A 24,616-nucleotide genomic window follows, 5' to 3' on the forward strand; every position below is an offset into this window, starting at 1 on the left:
TTAGAATTCTGATATGATGCTACTTAAATATATGTTGATATCATTGGAATGGAGATCCCAAGGGTCTTTTTCCTCGTACTTGTCAAAGAAGAATTATAATTTGATGAATAAGAAGAAATTAATTATCGTTTGGTTATATAATTAGTACTTTCATCTCTTTCTTTGAGACTATGAATTCAAACTCTGAATTGTGCATAAAAAACGATGAAAAGAAACATACCAAATTAACAGTCAGCTTAAACACCCAAATCCGAAATCATTTAGAAAACAGTTGTATATTCAAAACCAAAAGCCAATTATATATAAACAACAGCTAGAAATGCAGAGTACTATAATTTGGATTTAAAGAAAAGGCAAATGAAAAATCAAAATCAAAACACGTAAACCAGTAAAAACATAATTGATTTGATTTCTCACTATAGCATGAGATTGAGAGGCCAGGCAGTAGTTTATTTTTTTTATGTTTTCATTAGCATCCTTTCTTGAGGTTAAATCATCATGTTTTTGGATTAGATTAACCGCATAGCTCAAAATTTACAAGCTGCTCAAACTAACTAAGATCAATATGTAAAAACTAAATCACAAATAGCATTAATTTCAAACAGAAAAACTACAAGTATCATTTATTACAATAGCCCATCTGCAGAACCATTAACACAAAAATTTCTTCACAAGAAACATGATTTTGATTTTCAAGAATGAAGACCAATTCATTTTGCTTGAAGACGGAGAAATAATGAGAAAAGCAGAACCTCTATTAGTTCACAGTTTCTTTTTGACAATCTAATGATATACATAATTCACACATGAAAAGCTAGCCAAAAGAACCTTAGATCATAGAGGCAAAGAGAGAAGATGTATTCGCAATTCTTCCACCACAAAGTAGCAGGCTGCCCGACTCTAATCTGTTCTTAAAAGCCACACAGTCAAACAACAAGCTCTGTACTTTACTCTGCTCGTCATACTTCTCCAAATCAATGGGTTTTGATCTTCCAATCGGTGCATTATCATCAAGTTGCTCTCTTTCTTTTCCAAAACTTCTGACATATTTTCTAATGTCTTCCTGAACCTCAAGGGCTTCAGTTGATTTCCGAGAGAAGGAGAACCGATATTTCCCACCATGCTCTACATTTTTGCAGTCCAGAATGGCTGCAGCTTGCGTTGGCCTCTTAGTACTGCTGCTAGCATCAAATTCCAAGGCATTACTGTTGTATGTAACCCGACTATCCTGAATGATGAACAAGGAAAGGTAAAATTTAGTGTAAGTTCATGGTGGAAGAATAAAAAGAGTAGCTTCTCCCTATCGTTAAAGCTTCCGGAAAAGTGAAAGTTCCAGGATAATTCCTCTGCTTGTGACAACCAAAATGGCGTGAATCAAGAAATTGAAATACAATTTATAAGTATTCAAAAACCAGATTCTACAGTCAGGGAAATTATGAAACACCACAAAATCTGGAGTGTAGGAAAGACTAGTCATATCTCTTGCTCCATGGTCGTTAAGGTTTCTAAAAAAAGAAAATTTCCAAGAGATGGAACCATTATCTCAAATAATAGTAAATCATAATAAAGAATATGGGAGAAAAAGGAAATTCTAGATGATCTAGATAATCTATAATCTCAGAAATTGAGAAGCAAAAGAAACATTATGAATCCAAGGATCATCCCAGGAAGAAGGTTAAAAACAAGGAAGAACCATCAGTGAACCATCAACTGAATGAAAGGTAAGAAGGAAAACAGAGACCATTGCCCTCCATGGCCTTTTGTAAGTGCTTGAAATAAATACTCCAAAATCTCATCCATTCTGATGAAGACCATAGTTGCCCTCTACAACCATTTCCTACTAAGAATAAGGTTCTAAAGACAATCTTGGTAAGTTAAAAGAGACAAATTTTTATAATAAAAATTCCAATACCAAGACAACCTTCCTCTTAGACTCCAATATCTATCCGAGTTGACTAAATGATAACTTTTGATTCACTCAAACCCAACCAAATCAAAGCTTTCATAAGCCACTTTAATATTGTCAGCCACACCTCTGGGGATTTTGGAAAGAGAAAATACAAGGGGATGCTAGAAAAACATGATTAAATTGGAGTGACCCACCCCCAAGCTAGAAAAGAGCACCCTTCCAATTTTTTCTAGGAATTTAGAAATCTTAGAAACCTTGGCTTTTCAAAAGGCAAATGACAAGTTTTCTTTCTAGGAGTTTGGAAATCTTAGAAACCATAGGTTATCAAAAGGCAAATAACAAATTTCCCCACCAAGGGACACCACAGTAGCAACCATCTAGTCTAAACATCAAACCCTATAGAGATAGCAAGGTCATGCACATCTTGAGCCCCCGACATTAATGCCCTCGATCTTACTCTTCCTAAGGTTAAGACACAAACCTGATATTACCTCAAAAACATTCAACAAACTAAGCACACAATAAAACAAATTTCAAAAATATTCCACATAAAAACACATTATAAAATTAAGTTGGTCAGTGGACAGAAAGAGGATCTTATCATCTTCAAACCTGAAGGTGGATTCCTCAGCCTGCGATGCCACTCTTACCACACTTGAGACCCTCTAGAACCCTCTCCCGTAACATTTCAAAAGCATACAGCTCAAAACATCAACAGCTACAGTGAAGAGAAAAGGTGATAACGAATCACCTTGCCCTAACCCATGCTGACCCCTAAACCACTCTCCGCTAGCCTCACCACTCGTAGAAATTCAAAAGAGACAAGAGGTAGACAACCCAAGATCCAACATTTCCATCTAACACCAAAACCTTTATGATCCAAAATTTTGTCAAGGAAAACCCAATTTACCAGATTGGTCCAACCAACATTCTTCTCAACCTTTGGAAAAGGGAACTTTAGAAATAATCTTATCTGTGCTACCAATCGAATTAATAGATGGAAATATGAAAACTTAGTAGACAGTCCTTGGGGATTAAAATGATGAAAGTTGAATTCATACTAATGCCTACCTTACAACTCGTAGACTTCCTCAAAAACCTTAAGTAGATATTCCTTAATGAACTTACAACCATGTCCAAAGAAGTTGTATTTCAAAAAAAACTGTTACAAAGGCAATAGTGAATCCATCAAAGCCAGGAGCCTTATCAATATCAAGGTCCCCCACCTCTGTCTTTACTTGAGCTTGCTTGAAAGGTCTCTCTAACAATCTTGCTCTCTCTGCACTAGTTTGGCAGCTCTAATCAAGGCCCTCAATAAAAGGATGATTGCTCCCATCCTCATAGAGCTTCTTATAGAAATTCATAATGGACGATAAAATCAAATTCTGATGTTTCTAAATTACACGCCTCTACCCAATCTCCTTATTGAAACTTTCCTCCTCTTTCCACTGATGACCGTGAAAATTTTTGGAATTAGCATCTCCTTCTCAATCCATATTCATCTTATTTGTTGGCCTCAGTTTGATCTCTTCTTTAATAATCAACTCCTCAACTTCATTTTTAAAGGAGGAAAGCTTAGCAATCGGGTTATCAATAGTATCATTCTACAATACCAATCTGTCAAGAATCTAACTCTCCTCAAGAATAGTGTTCTTCTTAACTTTAATATGCCCAAAGATATTCATATTCCAACTCTTCAACTTTCCTCAAGTTTCCTTTAATGCATTGCAATTTCTTCATAATTTCTTCATAATTCTAAACCCCTCCTATCCCACTGGATTGCAATCCCTCTGTCAGGTCCTAATGTTCTGCAAGAAATTCAGATTAATAAACCACATATTCACAAACTTAATGGAGTAAGGCCCCAACCTAAATGATCAAACCCCATAACGGTAGGAAAATGGTTAGAGACTAGGAATGGGAGCACTTCCTGAACCAAATTCGTAAATAGTAGTGGTGGTGAGATAACAAACAGTTACGTCTACTATCCAGCAGTGCTGGGTAATCTAAGCAACAAGAGTGGGGTGCTGGAAGGATGACAATGGTGGTAAAATGATAATGGTGTAGTAACAACAATGAATGCATTGATGACAAGAAGCATAATAGTAGTGATAACAATGTGACAGTGCTGGCAACAATGGTGGCATTAGTGGTGGCAACAACAGTGGCAATAGCAAAGGTGGAAGTGATGATGGCAGTAGGGGAAGCGACAAGGATGGCAGTGCCTGCAAGGGAACAATGGTAGTATTCTTGTCAAAGATAATTTTATGAATGGATTCTAGATTAGGAAAGTGATAATGATGTGGGATTCCATGTAATCTTACATTTGGTTAACTCCTATATAATAGGGATTCTCAGCTATCTGATAATCCTCCAAAGTCTATCTTTATCTTACCGAATTAAGGATAGAAAGTTAGGGTTTTATGAGCAAAATGTTGTTTGTATTCTCATTTTTTACAATTTCCTATTTATTTCAAAAAAAAAAAGAATTTCTACAATTTCCTATACAATATTCAAAGTCCTCTGAGATTTAAGATTAGAAGTGCCTAGAAATATGCATGAAGGTTTAATTGTTAGGAAAAAAATCTGCTTGTAAATCACGTACTTTTGGGCCTAGTAGTAGCCTGAATATGCACCTCATACTTTCAATTCCAGAAAAAAGAATAAGTTTATGAAAAACTTATCAAAATTCATGCCCTTATTCCACAAACATCATCCAACTTTACATGATATTGTTTTATATCATTCAGTGGACTGTTACAGACCCTTTCCCATCATAAAGTTTGAGGAAAACAAGGGGGGGAAAGCAAAAAGAAGATTGATAAACATCATATTAGATGTGTACCTGATTATCATGAAGACAAGGACCTGAACAACCGGCTGTTGAGATGCTTGAACTGGAATGAGGTAAAGGCATATTATCACCAACTTGAACAAAATTCTGTGATGGGTCTTCTTGGGATGAGAAGTCAGAACTATCAAAAGTTGATAGTGATACACATTCATCAAAATAAGCCATGGCTTCTTCGTTTAGTTTCTTGGACACCTTTCTTCTTTCAATGCTAGACTGCTATCACATTTTAGTAAAAGTCAATTTAATAAGAGAATAAACAAACAAACAAAATAAAAGCATCTACTTACAAAGCAAAGGATGAAATATGTCTACCGTCACTGGTCAAGTAGAGAAGTTTAAATTGATTCTATAGAAGTTATAATTTCAATTTCAGTGAAGTAAGTCCTTCAAGGTTTAGGATTAGAGAGCTCCTATAAGTTGATCATTTTAAAAAGCATTTTGTAAATATAAAGTATTTGGAGACTTGTGAGAGTCCTTTGAAGATCACAATAAAAAATGATACCCAATGGTAAAAAAATTGAAAGAATCTTAATAAATGTCAAAAAGTGAACCACCATGGGTTTTCTTTTCTTTTCTTTTCTTTTTGTTTTTCTTTTTTTTTTTTTTTTTTGAGAGAGAGAACATGTGTCCTTGGTTATACAGTTAAGAACCTACACAAACAAATGAATAACGAGTCAAAGAACTGAATTACATACAAATATCGAAATATGAATTTGTACTTGGACCATTTAGACCACTTAGAAATAGAACCCACAACTAATCATGATTCACATGCTTAGAACTGTAAGAGCACAAGAGAATTGGGTGAAAAAATGCCTACTTTTCGTTGTGGTCGAGGCTTCTGCAAATTAGAGATCTTTGGATGAGGAAGAACTTCCTTGAGGATTCTACTAAGCTCTAGCTCACGGCGTTCCTCAACAGCAAGCTCTGCTCGAAGCTTTCTGGCCCGTTCTTGGGACTGCAAATTATAAAATATCGAGTTTGAGAGGTCTAATACAAATGAGAGGAATGAAAGGGAAGTATATGAATGGTTGGCTAAACATGAGCAAAAGTTAGGAGTTTCTTGATCTTAATGTCTACAAGGTACAAAATCCAGTAATCTATTATATAAAATAAGTAGAAACTTTAGACACTGCACATGTACAGAAGCAAACATGAATACACCTACTAAATATTTGGTTCATATACTTTAAAAATACAGTTATTATTCAACAGATATCCTAAATGTGAAACATGGTACAGTTTGTTCCATCAGATTCCAATTACATTAAATCTTGCGTTAATGTTCATATTAACAGGCTGATGGAATACAGGTCCAAAAGTCATCACCAAATGGACAATTTCTTTCTTTTTTTTTTTTTTGAGAAAATTCAATGGAGAATTTCAATCATCCATTGACAAGACCAAAACGGTTATTTCTATACCAGAAGGATAAATTTGCCTAATCTACTTTTGATACAAACATATGAAAGCAGATCTTCCACATAGTTAAAATATTTCTCATGACTTCTGAGACCCATTACACAAATAGGTAAAACTAAGAAGCCAAAAAGAAGCATCAGATCATAATTTTCATGTAGGTGCCTTGGAGGATAGAAACATGATTATTTTTCTCAACTGATTTCTCTTTGTTTCGCAGCAATGACTGAATCAAACCATTGATTAGTGTGCTGGCGAAATTTGCTTCTCCTGATTATTTTTAGGAAACAGAATGTTGGATTTTCTTATATGTCATAAAGGGACAGTTTCAATCCCTTTGGCTGGTGTCCTTACGTTCCCCCATTTTCAAAAAATGTAATCAGTATCATCATATTCCTTACTTAACCAAAGCATTGAAGTTACCTGCTCGAGCTTTTTTGCATATTCACTTCGGATGTCAAGTACCAATTCAACTGCACTTGGGCTTACCAAGTCAGGAGGTATATCAGTAATATTTGTGGTTGCCAATACTGTGCCATTACTCCTTTGGGTAGCCTAAAATAAAATGAAGAAAGCCCAAGTCACGTAAAGCACCAGTACACTACAAGTTACAGACAAGAGGCTCTAATGAGAAAAACAGAGAATAAATGTATTTCTGATAGAAAAAGAAAAATATATTATTAAGATGGAAAGAGAATACGAAAAATAATAAGGTATCCTCACAAAAAAGAAACAAAAAGAAGAAAGAAAAGAAAAGCAAAAAAGATGCAACTTTTACCCCCGGTCATAACAGTACTTTTTTAATCATAAGAAAAACCAACAAAGCCTCCCAACTCCTTCGGATAATAGGCAAAGGCAAACCCCAAAAGAACAAGTGCCTTAGCCCACATGAGGGCCAAATAAGTCATCTATCCGAAATAACATGTGGAAGATTAACACACTCATTAAAAGATTTGATTCCAGCCACGAAACCCAGCAGCCAGCAACAAGTACCTCTTCACAGAGCCAGGTATTCCAACCCATTTTAGTGGAAGGATGTGCTATTTGTTTACATCTATTAGTTGGTAAGGGATTGTGCAGACTTTAATGGGGATCAAATGGCTGTTCATGTGCCTTTATCTTTAGAGGCTCAGGCAGTGGCTCGTTTACTTATGTTTTCTCATATGAATCTCTTCTCTCCAGCTATTGGGGATCCCATTTATGCACCAACACAAGATATGCTTATAAGACTTTATATATTAACGAGCGGAACTTGTTGAGATATTTGTGCAAATAAGTATAATCCATATAATTGAAATAACTATCCAAATGAAAAAATTGACGATAATAACTATACATATACGAAAGAGCCTTTTTTTGATAATTCCTATGATGCAATTGGAGCTTATCAGCAGAAAAAAATCAATTTAGATAGTCCTTTGCAGCTTCATTGGCAATTACATCAACACATTATTGCTTCAAGAGAAGCTCCCATCAAAGTTCATTATGAATCTTCGGATATCTATTATGAAATTTATGGACATTATCTAATAATAAGAAGTTTATAGAAAGAAATTCTTTGTATATACATTCGAACCAACAGATTTTTTTATTATTTGGCACCTAGTTATGAAATCGCATTTATAGCCTCGACTCATGTCCGAACTCGTCTGAGAGCTAGATTTGAATCAATTGTCTCTCTCTTGCCTTCAGCTTTCCTCAGGTTAGCTTCTATTATTTCAAGAGTTTGCTAAGCTTTTTGTGGATCTATATCACTGCTCTTCTCGGCATCATTTACTAAAATAGTGATTTCATTATTACCTATTGTAGCAAAACCACCCATTAGAGCTACCGTTAACCATTAGTCATTATGACGTACTCTCAAAATACCTACAGTGGTGGTGATAGGTGTGTGATTTGGTCGTACGCCAATTTGTCTACTATTAATAGATAAAATGATTTCTTTGACTTCTGAATCCCAAACAATTCGATTAGGAATCAGTACACAAAAATTTAAGGTCATTTCTTCAATTTGCTCTCCATTTCTAATTATGTAGCCTTTGCAGTAGTCTACTATGATAGAATATTCATGTGGTATTTTCTCATATTTTGCACGCGTAATACATGTTCCTTATATTTCTCCAAGTAGAGCTCTTCGCATCGCAATTCCTATTGTGTCGGCTTGACCTTTCATAATTGAAGACAGAATAAAACGTACATAATAAAGACATTTACTGTCTATTCTTGATTTAAACACACTTCCACTGTAATGTCCGAGTATATTCTTTTACTTTCTCTCAAACCATAATAGTACTATTTGATCAGATCATTGAATCATTTATTTCTCTTGAAATCTTTTAAGTCTTTATTTCTATTTCTACACACGTCTTTTTTAGAATATCTACAACCATTATGTGGTATAGGGGTTATATCCCGTACAAAACTTAATAGTATACCACTTCTATGAATAGCTCGTAATGTCACATCTCTTCCGAGCCCAGGGCCTTTTATCATAATTTCGGCTTGTTGCATACCTTGATCCACTACTGCTCGAATAGCATTTCCCGTTGTGGTTTGACCAGCAAAATGCGTCCCTCTTCTTGTACCTCGGAATCCACAAGTACCGACGAAGGACCAAGAAATCACCTGACCTCGTACAATTATAACAATTACAATGGTATTGTTGAAACTTGCTTGAACATGAATAACTTCCTTTGGTATTCTACGTGCATTTTTACGAGAACCATTGTGTACATTCTTACGCGAACCAACTCTTGGTATAGGCTTTGCCATATTTTATCATTTCATAAAGATATGTCAGAGATATATGGATATATCCATTTCATGTCAAAACAGATTCTTTTTTATTTGTTCATTGGTTCTTTTATGGAAGTCCCTTTAGTTTTAGAAAAATTATCCTTCTCATTTGTTTATGTCTCGAGGTGGAACAAATTACTATAATTTGTACCCCCCCACAAGGTAGTCGACACTTTTCACAAATTTTATGAACAGAAGCTCTGATTTCCATAGTTGGTATTTCTTAACTTAATTCTGAATTTCCTTATTGCCAAAAATAAGTTTCTTGAAGTTTTTGAACCTTGAACTGTATCTGCATGAAAAAAATGTTAAAAAAACCATCTAATCATTTGATTCCTTATTGTGGAGTCGATAAATTAGATGGCCCTTGGTTGAATCATAAGGACTTACTTCCATTTTGATTTCCCTAATATACATATAAAACTCTATTGGAGCACTTTATACTCTTTATTCTCTACCGAACCCCTCAAACAGGAGAGAAAAAAGATTTAGGTGGGCAAACCCAATTCTATATACAAAAAGGGCAAACAACTCACTCCAAGTCTCCAAAGCCACTTCATACTGCAAGAACTTAGTGTCCAAAACCCTAGAGTGAACTTAGTCCCCAAACCCCTAGAGTACTTCATAAATAATGGTATAAATAATTACATTGCCTCTGAAGAGTTGATAGAGGTATCATTTGATTATCCATGCACATAGTAACGTGCATGACAATAAGCAAATAACGAAAGGTTCCCATATAGAGCTATTTTTCCTCCTTTTCTTCCCTCGATTGTGTGCATACCAAGTGGACTTTTCTCAACCAAACTATCTATGTTTGGTTGGATGGTTAGTGTCAGTCACCTCCATAGAGATGATCCGGGTTCAAGCCTTATGTAGAGCAATTCCCGTTAAAATGAAATAAAAATAATAATAATTTATTTATATTTTCTCATTATTTATTAAGACAAATCACAAAATCCTAGAGAGAAAAAGCTTGAGCATCACTCAATTTTGCCTTCAACAAGCGGAGTGATTTCAAGAAGACCATGATGCCTTCTCCTACCAGGAGGTTCAGGGTGATTGAAAGAAAATCATTTGACATTGTCATTCTAGGACGGAAAGGTGAAGGTTTGCAGGTGAGTGAGAATGGAAGAGGGTTTTGTTCAACAATCAATTTATGGGGTGAGGAGGTGGAGCGGCTATTTTGAGGCATTAAAGGAGATTTGTTGGAAGAAAGGGAAGGGATTTTGGGTGCGGAGTATGGTGGGGCAGGAGCATATCCTGTAGGTAGCTACGGGAGACAATGAGGGAGGAAAGTTCTAAGCTTTTAAAGAGAAAAAGGAGAATATTAGAGGAGAATCAACATACTTGATGACCCTCAGAAGAGCATTTGATGAAGAATGGTAGTGACTTTGTTCAAAGTACTGGGGAGAACCTCCACGACACTATAGAAGATAATCCCGAAGTATCAAAAGACAGAGATTGCTAAAACCATCCCTCATATTTCAACGGGTAGGTCGAAGTGTTCATTGGTGTGCCTTAACTAGAAACATCATCACATCTCATCCCTTGGCATCATCAATATCTGTTGCATTTTTAATCTCATGCACAAACAAATCCACCCACTTGGATCCATCCGTAATATTTACATAATCAACAACTACTTGAACATCATTTACGGGGTCAACCTCTAGCAATGAAATTTGACTACTTAAACCATATAGATTGAAGAGAAGCTATATAAAACAATCCAACTCTAAATATACTGTAAATCCGCACAAGTTAAACATATAACAGATATGTACTCCCCGTTCAACAGCTTACATTTTTCCTAAAATAGTTTGGACCACTTAATGGTCTTTTTCCCCCAATTATGCAATCCTATGCTTTAATAACTACTTGTTTCAAGAAATAACTGTAAAATATGCTATCACTTTAAATTTAAGTACCTATTATAGCTTAAGACTAGGTAACTGGAGGAAGAAGATCATTCAGTTGCCCGAACCTATTTTAGGAAAAACATAAGTTATTGAATTGGTAGTACATACCTGTTATATGTTTAACTTGTGTGTATTTACATTATCCTTAGAGTTAGCCTCTTCAACCTATATGGTTTAGGTAGTCAAACTTAACAGTTGGAAGTTGAACCTGCAAATGATGTGCAAGCAGCTGTTGATTATGTAAATATGATGGACGGATGCAATATCCTTGTTGGAGGTCATGGAGGCTAAATTCAACAGTAAAATTTCTAATGTGTTTTCTTTACTCGAGTATGATCCGTACAACAAAATATTCTCATTGATATCATTCTTCATGAGTTAATCAGCCACGTCATGACCAAATTATTCTCACTTTCCAAGTTTGAAACTTTAGGTCTTGGGCAGTCGTTTGGGTAACTTCTTCGAAGAGGTATTCTTCTCTTCCTCTTCCGCAAATAAATATCTTGATCAATTGAAACCATTGAATATAGTTGTTTTCGTTTAACTTGTAGCTAGTGATTGAAATTTGTGTCACTTTCGATTCGAGATGTTTGATGGAAGTAAGTCCATCAGATCGAGATGTGAGTTCAGAGGGGTCGTTGATTCTTGTCATGATCATTTCATATTTGATCACTGGCAAGAGAGAGAAAAAAGTTTTTTTTAGAGTTCGGAGATACTATTATGATACATGAATTTATAATTAAATTTTCTATTTAATGAATTTTTATTTATGATACTTGATTTACAACAATTGGATATATACAAGAAAAGATTAAAAAGAGTTTTAATAGAAAACTAAATACAAATCAATCTCATAAAAAGAAAAGAACTTTTACTTATGAAAGTCGACTATGATTCTGTTTTATAAAGGTACTTCTATAAAAATATCAATGAATATAGAAATCAGACTTGTACAAAAATCGGATTACTACATAATGAACAATTTGAGTGGTACATGTTTCTTTCAACCAACAAGCAGCCAACATACGCATTAAAGCTCTACCGACAAAGAACTTTGAAGACTTGAATTCTAAGCTTTGCATGACTAACATCTATACCTACCTTGATGGGAAATATAGAAATATTAAGAGAAAATTTAGGAGGAAAATAAAGAGAAAAAATACGATCTAATGTGAGAAGAGATAGGAAAAACAACTAGGTAGAGAAATATATGCAAGAATCATGAAGATGGGAAAGTTTCCTTTATTCTTTAGAATATATTTTCCAGATTTTGAGGGATACCAATTGGGTATTCAGCCTTATAAATTGCAGAATAATGTAGAAGAAAACTATCATAAAATTCAGTCTTTCTTCATTAGAAGATTATTTAATTGTGTTCTTCAAAGAACTTCATGATTCAGGGTCTTTTATGGAGAGCTTGAATTCCACTTTCCTAGTGTTTATCCCCAAGATTGAGAAGGTGACAAATATCAAGGACTTTAAGGCAGTGGGAATGATGGCGGTTAAGTGTGAAGGAAGACAAATTATGGATGTTGCCTTACTTGCTAATGAGATGGTCAATGATCTATTGACCAAGAGAGTTAGATGAGATGTTACGTAAGCTTGATATGGAGAAAGCATATGGAAATGCGAACTAGAGATTTTGCTTAATATAATCACTTTTGGAGTGTCAGTGGATAAAGACTTGCATATCTTATCCATCCTTCGTTTTTTTTTTTTTTGAAATAGATATCTTATTTATCCTTCACTGTGATGGTAAATGAGGGAGCACCTTCTTTTTTCAAGGCCTACAGTGGTTGAAGGCAAGGTAACCCACCTATCCCCTCTTCTTTTCATCACCATCATGGAGTCGTTAAACAAAATGATAAAGAAGGCCAGGGACCAAAGCTTGTCAACGGTTTAAAGGTGGGTGGAAGGGGAGAGGTGACTCACTTGTTCTTTACAAATGACAAATTTTATTTTGTGAACCAGATAATAGGGCTCTCTGCAACATTAAATGTGTGTTACCAAGTCTCCTAAGCAGTCTCCGACTTCAATAATAACCTAACAAAATCAAAGTTAGTGTAATTAGCCGATAAAAAGGATAACCTCAATTGGGTTAATCTTGGGATGTAGAAAATGTTGCACTTTCAATTAAATACTTGGGGCTGCCATTTGTGGGCAAGTAAAAGAATCTCCAATTAGGAATCCTACAATTGTGATGTTTGAATCTTGATTGGCAAGTTGGAAGAAGAATTTCCTATCTAAGACTGGAAGATTGCCACTTATCAAAGCATTTTGGTCAATATCCCTAATTACTATAAATCCCTTCTGAAGAATGCTAGTTAGTCTTGCCAAAAAGCTAGAGTCCATTCAACATAGGTTCCTGGGGGGTAATACATGCGAAAAGGAAGTACAATCTTGTGGCTTCAGAATGAGTGAAGTAGTTGTTTCAATATGGTGGTTTGGGATTGAGATCATTAATTGAGGTTGTTGGTAGAAATAACTTTGAAAAATTAGGATTTGTTTTCGAGATATGAAAGTTTAAATGAATCCTAGATTTCATGCAATTTATTGTTGGTCTGATTTTTTCTATATATATGTAATCTTTCATAACTAGAAAATAAGAGGAACAGTTTTCTCATACTTTTCTTTCTCTATCAATTTTTTTTCATTGTATCAGAGCTCTAGAACTCGATCATAAATTACAATCAGCCATGGTTGGCTCTGGAACACCACCTCCAAAAGAAACAAGTGGTACTATTTCGACAGGGACTGGTTCTCAGTCACCGTCGATTATCTCCTTCACACCTTTAGTTGTTTCCCTTGCTAAAAATTCATTTCAGATTACCATTCATAAATTGAATAGAGAGAACCATTTTGAGTGGTCTCAATCAGTGCGGCTAGCAATTAACATAAAAGAAAATTAAATTATTTAAATCGTGTGGTCATCACACCTGATTCAAGTGATCCCAAATACCGATAATGGTGCTCCGAAAATTCAATAGTGACAGCATGATTAATCAATTCCATGGAAACAGAGATCGGAAAGCCTTTTATGTTTCTGCCAACAGTGGGATGCAATTTGCGTGACTTATTCGGATCTAGATGATCATTTCCAACTTTTTGAGTTGAATACTCGAATGTAGAAAATGCAGCAAAGTGATCGTAAGATGACAACCTATTATAGTGATATAATGAGAATATGCCAAGAAGTGGATATATTTGAAGATGAATTTTGGGAAAGTCTCAATGATAGTATTCGACGTAGGAAGAAAATTGAAAGAAGTCGTGTATTTGTTTTCCTAACTGACTTAAATAAAGAATTGGATGAGATAAGAGGTTGCATGCTTGGAAAACCCTTACCAACAATAAGGGAAGTGTTTGCAGAGATACGACGAGAGGAAGCTCAGCGAAAGGTGATATTGATAAGCAGCAATGAGTCTAAAAAAATTGATAAAGGATCAGCACTTGTAGCTCGTGGTACATATTCGAATGCTGAAAAGCATGGGAAAAAACAGTGGTCATGGTGTGACCATTGCAAGAGACTTTGGCATACTCGAGAAACTTACTGGAAATTGCATGGAAAACCAACAAATTTAAAAAAGAAACCAGGCAGCAACACAAAGTCAGGACAGGAAGACAATCGTGCTCTCCAAGCTGACAGCTCTTATTTGGAGCAAGAATTTTTCCAAAATCGTTACCATTCACAAATGAACAGATAGAGAATATTTACAAAATGTTCCAATCTCATTCTAATCCTTCTTGTTTTTAGTACAGTCAGGTAATTTTTTTTCTGCAACATTTATTTGTTCAGATTCTAACAGCTTCTGAATATTGGATTTGGAAGTCACAGACCATATGACAGGTTATTCACATTTTTTCTTTTCATACTCACCAAAGGTAAAAATTATAGATGGTTCATTTCCCTTACTTGCTAAAAAAGGGCCAGTTTTTATCTCTTCTTCGTTAATTTTAAAAAATGTTCTTCATATTACAAAATTATCATATAATTTGTTGTCCGTTAATTAACTCTTGATCATAATTGTCAAATTAATTTTTGGTTTTCTCATTGTGAATTTCAAGATTTAACCTCGGAGAGGATGATTGGGCGTGTTAGATAGGATGGTGGTCCCTATGTTCTCAACAGCATATCATTTTTTGAAAGACAAGACAAGGAGTCAAGTTTCAATTCTATCTCTATGTCTGTGACAATAAGAATATGTTATGCCATTATATGTTAAGACATCCAAATTTTCAATACTTAAAACATTTATTACCAAAGTTGTTCATGAATAAAAGGATTTCTGATTTTCAACGTGAATCGTGTGAATTAGCAAAATATTATCGTACTGTTTTTCAAGCACAACTATATAAAAAGTCTACACCTTTCACAATGATTCACAGTGATATTTGGAGTTCTTTTAGAATAGTAACTTCTACTGGTCAACGCTGGTTTGTCACATTTATTAATAATCACACTAAGGTTGCTTAGGTATTTTTGTTAAAAGAAAAATTTTGCATTCAAAAGATTTTATAATATTGTTCAAACACAATTTGAAACTCAGATTAAAATTTTCAGAAGTGATAATAGAAAAGAATTTTTTACCACTATATTGGGAAAAAATTTTGTTGAAAAATGGGTGATACATCAAAGTTCCTACAACAATACACCCCAACAAAATAGGTTGGCTAAACAGAAAAATAGGATCCTCCTTGAAGTAGCAAGAGCTATAAGTTCTCAAACTTAGATACCAAAATTTTTACGGGGGTGAGGTTGTTTTAACATACAAGAATCTTAAATTTTCAAACTCCACGTCAAGTTTTCTCAAAATATTTCTCTACCATTTGGTTGCAATTGGATGTTCCCTTGAAAATCTTTGGAAGTGTTGTTTTTGTTCATAATCATTATCCAAAACTATCCAAACCAGATCCAAAGGCATGTAAATGTGTTTTTGTAAGTTATCATACAAATCAAAAAGGATACAAATGTTTTGATCCCATTTTGAAAAAATTTTGTGTCTCTGAATGTCACTTTTTTTAGGGACAATCTTATTATAAAATTCATCATCTTCAAGAGGAAAACTTTAGTGAAAATGATGTTTTTAGAAAGGAGGATGTTTTTTTAAAAAATTCAATCTTTGATTTTGTTTATGAAACCAAACTACATGAACAAGATTCTAATGGACATGAACATAACTCTGATAGAAATAGTGAACAACAAAATTTTAAAGGAAATGATGTCCAGATAAATGAGTTAAATAGTGAAATTATGGAATCCAATAATAGCCAAGAGACACTACCATCTCAAAATCAGAATTCTGGAACAGCAGAGATAAATGTGAAAACAAATTTAAAGATCTTGTCTACTCAAAGGAACATCAAGCCAAGAGGAAAAAAAAAACACCATTCTTTAGCACTATCGACCTTCTAACCTAGGGTCAAATCATGAAATTCATGATAACTCAGCTACCCATCATAGCAATTCTTCAAGTAATCCAGAATTCTATTCTCCTAGTCAACTTGATCTCCCTATTGCTCTTAGAAAAGGTAATAGGACTTGCACAAAGTATTCTTTATCAAACTATGTATTCTATAAAAATGTTTCTCCTTCCTATTTTGGCTTTATCTCACTCATGTCCAATGTACCCCTTCCTAACAATGTTCAGGGTGTTCTAGATATTCTTGAATGGAAGGCAGCAATACTTGAGGAGATGAAAACTCTTGAGAAGAATGCTACTCGGAACAAGGTAGATCTCCCAAAGGGAAATAAAGTTGTTGGTTGTAAGTGGTTGTTAACATTTAAGTACAACTCGGATGGATCTTTGGAGAGGTACAAAACTCGTCTCGTGGCAAAAGGTTTTACCCAAACATTTGAAGTCTTAAGTCAAGACTACTAAGAGACTTTCTCTCTAGTAGCAAAGTTAAACACCGTGAGAGTACTTTTATCTGCGACTACAAATCTTGAATGGCTTGAAGAAAACTCTTTATGACCTCAAACAATCACCTAGAGCTTGGTTTGATATGTTTACAAGGTCTTTTAAAGGTCAAGATTACACACAAAGACAATCTGATCACACCCTCTTCACACGAAAATCCATAGAAGGCAAAGTTGCTATCTTAATAGTCTATGTGGATGATATAATTTTAACTGGGGATGACTTAAATGAGATTATGAGACTTAAGAGGAACCTAACCAGAGAATTTGAAATTAAAGACTTGGGTTAGCTTAGATATTTTCTTGAAATATAGGTAGCTCAATCAAAGAGAGGAATAATGGTGTCACAACAAAATAAATTATGGACTTTATAAAAGAGACTGGAATGAGTGGGTGCAAACCCGCACAAACACCATTAGAAGAGTAACAAGCTCAGGGATATTAAAGAAGGTGTTCCTATGGATAAAGGGAGGTGCCAAAGACTCGTTGGGAAATTGTTATCTCATACTCGTTCTTATATTGCTTTTGCTATGAGTGTGGTGAGTTAGTTTATGCATTCTCCTTATGAAGAACATTTAGAAGCAGTATATTATATTTTAAGGTATTTGAAAGGTACACCTGGAAAGGAACTTTTCTTCAAGAAAAATGAAAAAAAAAAAAAAGAGATTTAAGTATATACATATGCTAACTGGGCTGGCTCAGTTGTTGATAAAAGGTCAATCTTAGGATATTGTACTTTTGTGTGGGTAATTTGGCTATTTGGAGGAGTAAAAAATAAGGTGTAGTAGCAAAGAGCAACGCTGAGGCAGAGTTTAGATAAATGGCTCAAGGTATATGTGAAGTCTTGTGGCTGAAACGGATTCTAGAAGAAATTGAAAAACCAGCAAGTTTGCCTATGAAGTTGTATTGTAACAATAAGGTAGCGATCAATATTGCACATAATCCAGTCCTACATGATTGAACTAAGCATGTTGAACTTCATAGATACTTTATAAAGGAAAAAACTTGAAGAATAGATAATATGTACTCCTTTAATGCCTACTACACAGCAAATTGTAGACATAGTAACCAAAGACTTTCAAGTCAATCATTTGAAGATCAAGTGAGCAAGTTAGGCATGATAGACATTTTTGCACCAATTTGAGGGGGAGTGTTGGTAGAGATAACTTTGTAAAGTTATGATTTGTTTATAAGATATGAAAGTTTGAAATAAATCCCAGATTTCATGAAATTGGAATAAATCCCATAAAATTTGAAATAAATTCTAAATTCTATGGGATTTGAATAAATCCCAGATTTCATAGGATTTATTATTAATCTGATTTTATGTTTTTTCTCTATATATATGTAATATGTCATAACCATAAAATAAGAGAAATAATTTTCTCCTACTTTTCTTTCTCTATCAATTTTTTTTTCAGAGGTTAATAAGGTCCTTTTAAGGGAAGTGGTTATGGAGGTTTATAATGGAGCATGACAATTTTTGAGGAGAACAAATTGTAGCTAAATTTGATACAGAGGATACAAGATGGTTTCCAAGGTTAACTAATCGACCATATAATGTTGGGATGTGAAAGAGAATTTGCATGGGGAGAGGGGAGTTCCCAAAATGCATTAGATAAGGGTAGAATCAGGATGGAATGTGAGTTTTGGGCAGAATGAGTGGATGGATGATGGTGCCCTTGAACAGCAATTCCCCATTATTTTTTTCCATCACTTGCAACAAGGAGGTCATAGTCAAGGAATATTTTCCAAGATAACAGGCGAATGGAACGAGGGTAGTAAAGGTTTCAAGGAATCTCAATGATTGGAGATTAACGAATATGAATCACTTCTCTTGGCCCTATCAAGTGTGTCCCCAATGAGGCTGAGGATGTTTCACTTTGGTACCTTAACTGTAAGGGGATCTTCTTTGTAAAATCTTTCTACTCTCACTTGGCTAAGAGAGGGGGAACATAGGAAGAGATCCCTTCTAGAAAAAATTGGAAGGTTAATACATCATATAGGGCCACATTTTTTGCTTAAATAGCGGCAAGAAAATGTATTTTAACTCTAGACAAATTGAGAAGGAGGAGAAGAATCTTAGTTAATGGGTGTTTCTTGTGTAAAAGGGAGGCAAGCTATGTAACCATATTCTCATGCAATGCTTGTTCGCATGTCATCTGCAAAATCTAGCCTACGGTCTTCTGAGAATAAGTCAGGTGATGGCAGGTTTAGTTAGAGAGGAGATCAGGACTTGTGGTGGAATGCACAAAAACAAGCGAGCTTCAAGGCTTATTTCGTCTTTTATGCAATTTGAAAGGAAAGAAACAAGAGAGATAGATCTAAGGACTTATGAGTCTAGACCCTAATAGATCATCTTTTTTATTATTGTGAGGATTTAAGGAACCTAATAAATATTCTGTTAGATATGTAAATACTTCATATATGAGTTTGTACCCCTTTGGTGGTGTTGAACTATTATATTTTTCTTTCAAAAATGAACATAAAATTTATCTCAAGAAAAAGAAAAATTTTTGGAGACAAAAAGCAAATTGTTAGAAGGAAAAAATATAAGATTATAAAAATTGAAAATAGCTTATAATATAAATAGAGGATAGAAACAAGCAAGAAAGCCATTTTTGATAAATTCTAGTCAAAGAAGCCAAGTGCCCTGCTTGAGAAATTGGATCTTAGATTAGTGGGGGAGTCTAGGAAGGGGGTCAAAATAGTTGTATTGTCTAGGGCATACATGTGATGGAAGAAACATGTGGTGACATTAGGAAATTGGCCCATAAAGTCACTATAGGTGGTTAAAGGAAAGGGAAGGGAATATTGGTGGGTCGATGAGAGCACTTAATTGGAACAACAATAGGTTGGGTTGTTGGCTTAAAAAGAAACAAATTAAAGAGGTTATAGTGAGGGAAAATCCCGAGGTGGTGCTACTTCAAGAGAAGAAAAAAGAAGCAATTAATACAATCTTGATTCATCGTGGGTGAGATTCCCAGTCCAAGGATTGGGCAGTTCTCCTATTAGTAAGGGCATCAAGGAGGGTACTAATAATCTTGGACACTAGCATCACGAGTAGGGTTGATATAGTAGGAGTTATCTTGTTATTTGTTCTACTCAATGTGATAGGGGAAAGATTGTTGGTAACTTACCAATATGTATGGGCTAACAAGACCTAGGCTTAGATCCTTTTTATAGGAGTTGTTTTATTTTTCTAGCCCTTGTAATCCATTTTGGTCTATGAAGGGGATTTTACTATTCGTAGGCTTACTCAAGAGAAGTTGGGGAGTGGAGGATAGAATGACCACATCAAAAATAAACAAATTAAAGAGGTTGTTGTGAGGAAAATCCCCAAGTGGTGCTACTTCAAGAGAAGAAAAAAGAAGCGATCAACACAATCTCGATTCATTGCATGTGAGAACCCTGGTCCAAAGGTTGGGCGATTCTTCCATCAGTAAGGGTGTCAAGGAGGGTACTAATAATATGGGACACTAGCATCGCGATTAAGGTTGATATAGTAAGAGGAGTTGTCTTGCTATTTGTCCAACTCAATGTGACAGGGGAAAGATTGTTGGTAATTTACCAATATGTATGGGCTAACAAGACCTAGGCTTAGATCCTTTTTCTAGGAGTTGTTTTATTTTTCTAGCCCTTGTAATCCATTTTGGTCTATGAAGGGGATTTTACTATTTGTAGGCTTCCTCAAGAGAAGTTGGGGAGTGGAGGATAAAGTGACCACATCGACGAGAGAGGATTTAATGATTTCGTACAGGTCTATGACTTTAGATATCTACTACTCGCCAATCCCCAATTTACTTGGTCCATGGACAGAAGAGGCATATGTTCCATATTTAGATCGATCGTTGATTTTTACATATTAGGAGGATAGCCTTCCAATTTTGGTTCTCATGGCCTGTATCAAATCACTTTCCCATTATACTTGAATTCTAACGTATTAGGTGGAGTTATAGCTTGAATCTTAAGGAAAAAGTATGTAATAAGGAGGTGTTTGGAAATATTGGAATGGGAAAGCAAAGATTTTAAAGAAATGAAAGAGTTGGACAGATTGGTGACAAAGTGCAATATTTCTAAGAGTAGACAAGTAAATTAATAAGGTCAAAAAATGAGTTCGATGAAACAATTATGGAGAAGAGATATTGATGATAAAAGGTGAGCATTGAATGGGTTAAGGGGATGCCAATATGAGATTATATCATAGGGTTGTTTCCATGGAAAAGCTCCAATGAAATAAACATGTTGGTTTTACGATTACATATTAATGTCATCCACATAGTCCTTTTGTCATTGTGTCATCTGATGTCACTTCTTACAAGCATTTCTTTGTATCTAAGACTTTATGCTTAGGGGACAAGAATTTTGCAACTTAAACTTCAGGTTTTAGGTTATCATATGAATATTGATCACATCGAACGTCGGTTTTCCCATCTCAAATAATACCCCGTAGAGAACCTCAAACAAAAGAAGTATATAAATCAAGTACAAAATTAACATCCATGTATATCAAGAAAGCATCCTAACAGGAAATGGAAGAACCAGAAAAATTCACATCCTTTAATGAAATTAATTAATATTAGCTATATGATAAGCAGAAGGGTGTAATTATACAACACAAGCATCATTCTCTCAACAACAAAAAAGCACAAAACAAAATGGGAGTTGACTTATGAGTTTTAATCTATTCCAAAGGAAATTGAAACTATAAACTTCTGAAAACCACAAAGCTCTAAGAACTTACATCTCTTAGATCGTTTTGAATGTCTGAGATAGCACGTCGTACTTCAGAACAAACTGTCTTGTAGATAGAACTGGCAGAAGCATCACCTCCCAAATTATCTACTTGAAGATGCTGCAAAAGAAGTTCATAATCTGAAATTATAGCTTCATCCCGAATATCTGCCTTTTTGCCAGCCAGTGAGCTAGCATGTGAGAAATGGATCCATCAAAAAATATTTCACTACTAAGCCATGGGCGTAATGCTTCCAACTAAACAATCACCAAAAAGAAGTGGAAGAGTAAAATATTAATACAACTCACCATTTGCTCGCAAACTGGTCTGATGGTCTTCTCTTCAGCTTCAGAAAAAGAACCCATTGAATGTCTATCTTCCTCTACCAAATTACGCTGCATACAACAAGACAAATAGAAAAGTCATGCTCACAAGACAACCCCCATAGCCACGCACTCTCCTTGCAGAATTATCAAAAGATTATTTCATATAAGAAAAACAGGTTGTTCAGTACCGAAGCTGTAGTACAATTATCCGCCCGCCCACTTTTGATTCGATCCAAAATGGAACCATTGCTTGTAACACTACATGTGGGAGACAACCTATTTTGTTGCTCCATTTCCACCTGTTTAATTAAGATCAATCAATAACTGAAACCCAAATTAATGATTAGAGAAAAAGAAAATCAAAGATCATCAACTAGGTGATAACCAAAGAAAACCGATCAATAATAGAGCTTTTTAAAAAATCTGAACTCCTAAAATCCAAAAAGTGATCATTTCATAAAATCGAAACTATACGAAATTCACACAGCTCACCTCGGAATTGTTCAAATTGCTCCTCGAAACAGGTTGCCGAGACACGGACCGGAAACGGCGTCCCGCAGGAACGGCGTCCTCCCGGCTCACCGAAACACTTCTTCCACCCAGAGGATTCCTGGAAACAGATCTACCTCTCCGGTTAGAATCTGCAGCGGAAATGTTTCGTGTCAGAGCTTGGGTTTGGGCATCTGTTTGGTTGGATTGGTTATCCCAAAAGAGAGGGTTGTCTCTGGTGGTCAAGAAATCAAAGGAAACGTCGGACTGAGTTTGATTTCTAGCAAAAGCGCTCACGCTTCTAGATCTTCGAGGAGGCTCCGGGACTTTGGTGGTCTTCTTCAGCGCCATGCCTCCGGTTTCCTTACCAGACGATGCCTTGGAAGAGACAGAGGACGTATTTCCTCTTCTCGAAGCAGATTTGAAGGCTGAAACCGCCATTATCAGGAAGGACAACAAGGGGAGAGAGGAAGATAGATGGCGAAGAAATGGCGGTAGCTTGTAAAGACAAAAAGAAGAAAGTGGGTCAGCAATGGATTGATTTGGCTGTTGCTGGCCTCCATCCTTGTTTGTATCTACTCTACACACGCAAAGTCAGAACACTGTTAAAATTTTATTTGATCCTTGGAGAGGGAAGGATGGTTTTTTACTAATCTCAAATTGAAATAATATATTGCATTGAAAAATTTATATTAGAATATTAGTTGGGGTAAATTTTATAATTAGTAGAAATATATGGTTACATTTGCAAATAAATCCTAAACTAAATTCATGTATAAGTAATTATCAATTAAGACATCACGTTACTTTTCACAAATTTTCACTCCGAAACTCTCAGTTTTCTCTCTCTATCTTGAGCTTTCCGACAATAAGATTAATTCAATATTTGTTTGTTTTTATTAATTTCACTCTAGATTCTTCAAAAAATTTAATAACTTAAAAGTTTAAGTTAATTATTTTTGTCAATCATATGTGTTATATTGTATAAAAAAATATAAATGGTTAAGGAACATTAAAAGTTCTTCTGAAAATGAAAGTTTAAATGAAAGAAAACACTTTTAAATTTAAGATTAATACTCAATTTAAAATAAAATAATATATTTATTAAAATACAATAGATATATAAATATTTCTCAATAAAAAATTTATTTTAAATACTAGATTATGGTCTAAAAAAAATTTAAGACAAACAGTATTTTATAATCTATAACGTTAAGATATATGATATTTTAATATAAAAATTTTGTTTGTCTTATCGATTTTACACATGTATAATCTAATTACTCGTATACAAAATGAACAACACTAACATACTATAAATGTACTATGTAAGAAATGATAAAGCAAAAAATTCGTCTTTTCCATGCAATAATACGATTTATCCTCGTGTCAAAAAAATTATGATATTTGTTGTATGTTTCACTTAATATTTTTTATTTTGTAAATAATATTTACTTATGTAAACTCTTTTTAATTTCATTTTCTCTCTTGTATGTGTGTTTTCTCTTCTTCTTGATTCTTTTATCCTCTTTCGCTTATTTTTATATTTTTTACTATTTTTATTATTATTTTTTCATTCATTTAACTTACCGTTTTCTATGTTTATCTTCTCATCTTCACTCATATTCACCTTTTTCAATTTTTTCTTCAATTCTAAACAAATTTTACAGCTAAATTTAATTACAAAAAGTGATCTATCTTTCATGTAGAAAAGTTATTTTAGAATATTATCTCTTATGTTATTATTATTATTATTTTTTTTATTAAATGACTTCTCAATCAACTAAGAAATATGAACATATAGATTTTTACCAAACAACTATTATAAGTTATTCATTATATTTCAACAGCATGCAATTCTCACGTATTTGATTAATGCTATTAGATATTTACATTGATATATAGATTTGATCATTATCTCATTGACACAAAGATAACCACAATAATATTGCAAGTAGCATTTGACCCAATATTCACACTAATAGCTTTATTAACTTTTAAGAGCACATTATATAATTGCTAATAATTTAATTAATAATAATTATTGGATAATTATTTTTAATTAATTACCAATTAACTACTTGAAATTTATTTATTTTATACCAAAATAAGTTGGGTAAAGCACTCATATTTTCAAATAGTTCTTCATTATATATATTTAAATGATAGCAACAACTTTATGAATTAAATATTTTATAACAATCATGTAACGTTTAAAATCTTAATATTAACTATATTTTATTGTAATG

The 24,616-nt window shown here is 34.3% G+C and overlaps 1 protein-coding gene across 4 annotated transcripts; it reads right to left on the reverse strand.

The window, feature by feature from the left end:
* Positions 1–566: 566 nt before the first annotated feature.
* Positions 567–23,011, reverse strand: LOC110814486 (uncharacterized). Of its 4 annotated transcripts, none has more exons than XM_088209211.1 (8): positions 22,371–23,008; positions 22,067–22,177; positions 21,861–21,947; positions 21,562–21,672; positions 6,606–6,737; positions 5,584–5,721; positions 4,755–4,979; positions 567–1,228 (listed from the first exon to the last, which is right to left on the reverse strand). In XM_088209211.1, the coding sequence occupies exons 1-8, from the start codon at positions 22,806–22,808 to the stop codon at positions 830–832; spliced, it is 1,641 nt and encodes a 546-aa protein (XP_088065337.1). In that variant the 5' UTR covers positions 22,809–23,008; the 3' UTR covers positions 567–829. The 4 variants fall into 4 exon arrangements, with proteins under 4 accessions (XP_088065337.1, XP_088065338.1, XP_088065340.1 ...); XM_088209212.1 differs by having other exon boundaries at positions 4,755–4,976; positions 22,371–23,007; XM_088209215.1 differs by lacking the exon at positions 567–1,228 and adding an exon at positions 1,237–4,134 and having other exon boundaries at positions 22,371–23,011.
* Between the last annotated feature and the right edge of the window lie 1,605 nt (positions 23,012–24,616).

This window comes from Carica papaya, chromosome 8, assembly GCF_054855325.1.
Source record: "Carica papaya isolate Zhongbai chromosome 8, ASM5485532v1, whole genome shotgun sequence".
NCBI classification, from domain to species: domain Eukaryota; kingdom Viridiplantae; phylum Streptophyta; class Magnoliopsida; order Brassicales; family Caricaceae; genus Carica; species Carica papaya.

Coding starts and splice junctions, on each gene's coding strand:
- LOC110814486 (XM_088209211.1), bottom strand. CDS start 22,808: ATGGCGGTTTCAGCCTTCAAATCTGCTTCGAGAAGAGGAAATACGTCC. Junction 22,178..22,370: donor GCAATTTGAACAATTCCGAG/GTGAGCTGTGTG, acceptor TTAATTAAACAG/GTGGAAATGGAGCAACAAAA. Junction 1,229..4,754: donor CTTGTCTTCATGATAATCAG/GTACACATCTAA, acceptor TTCATCATTCAG/GATAGTCGGGTTACATACAA.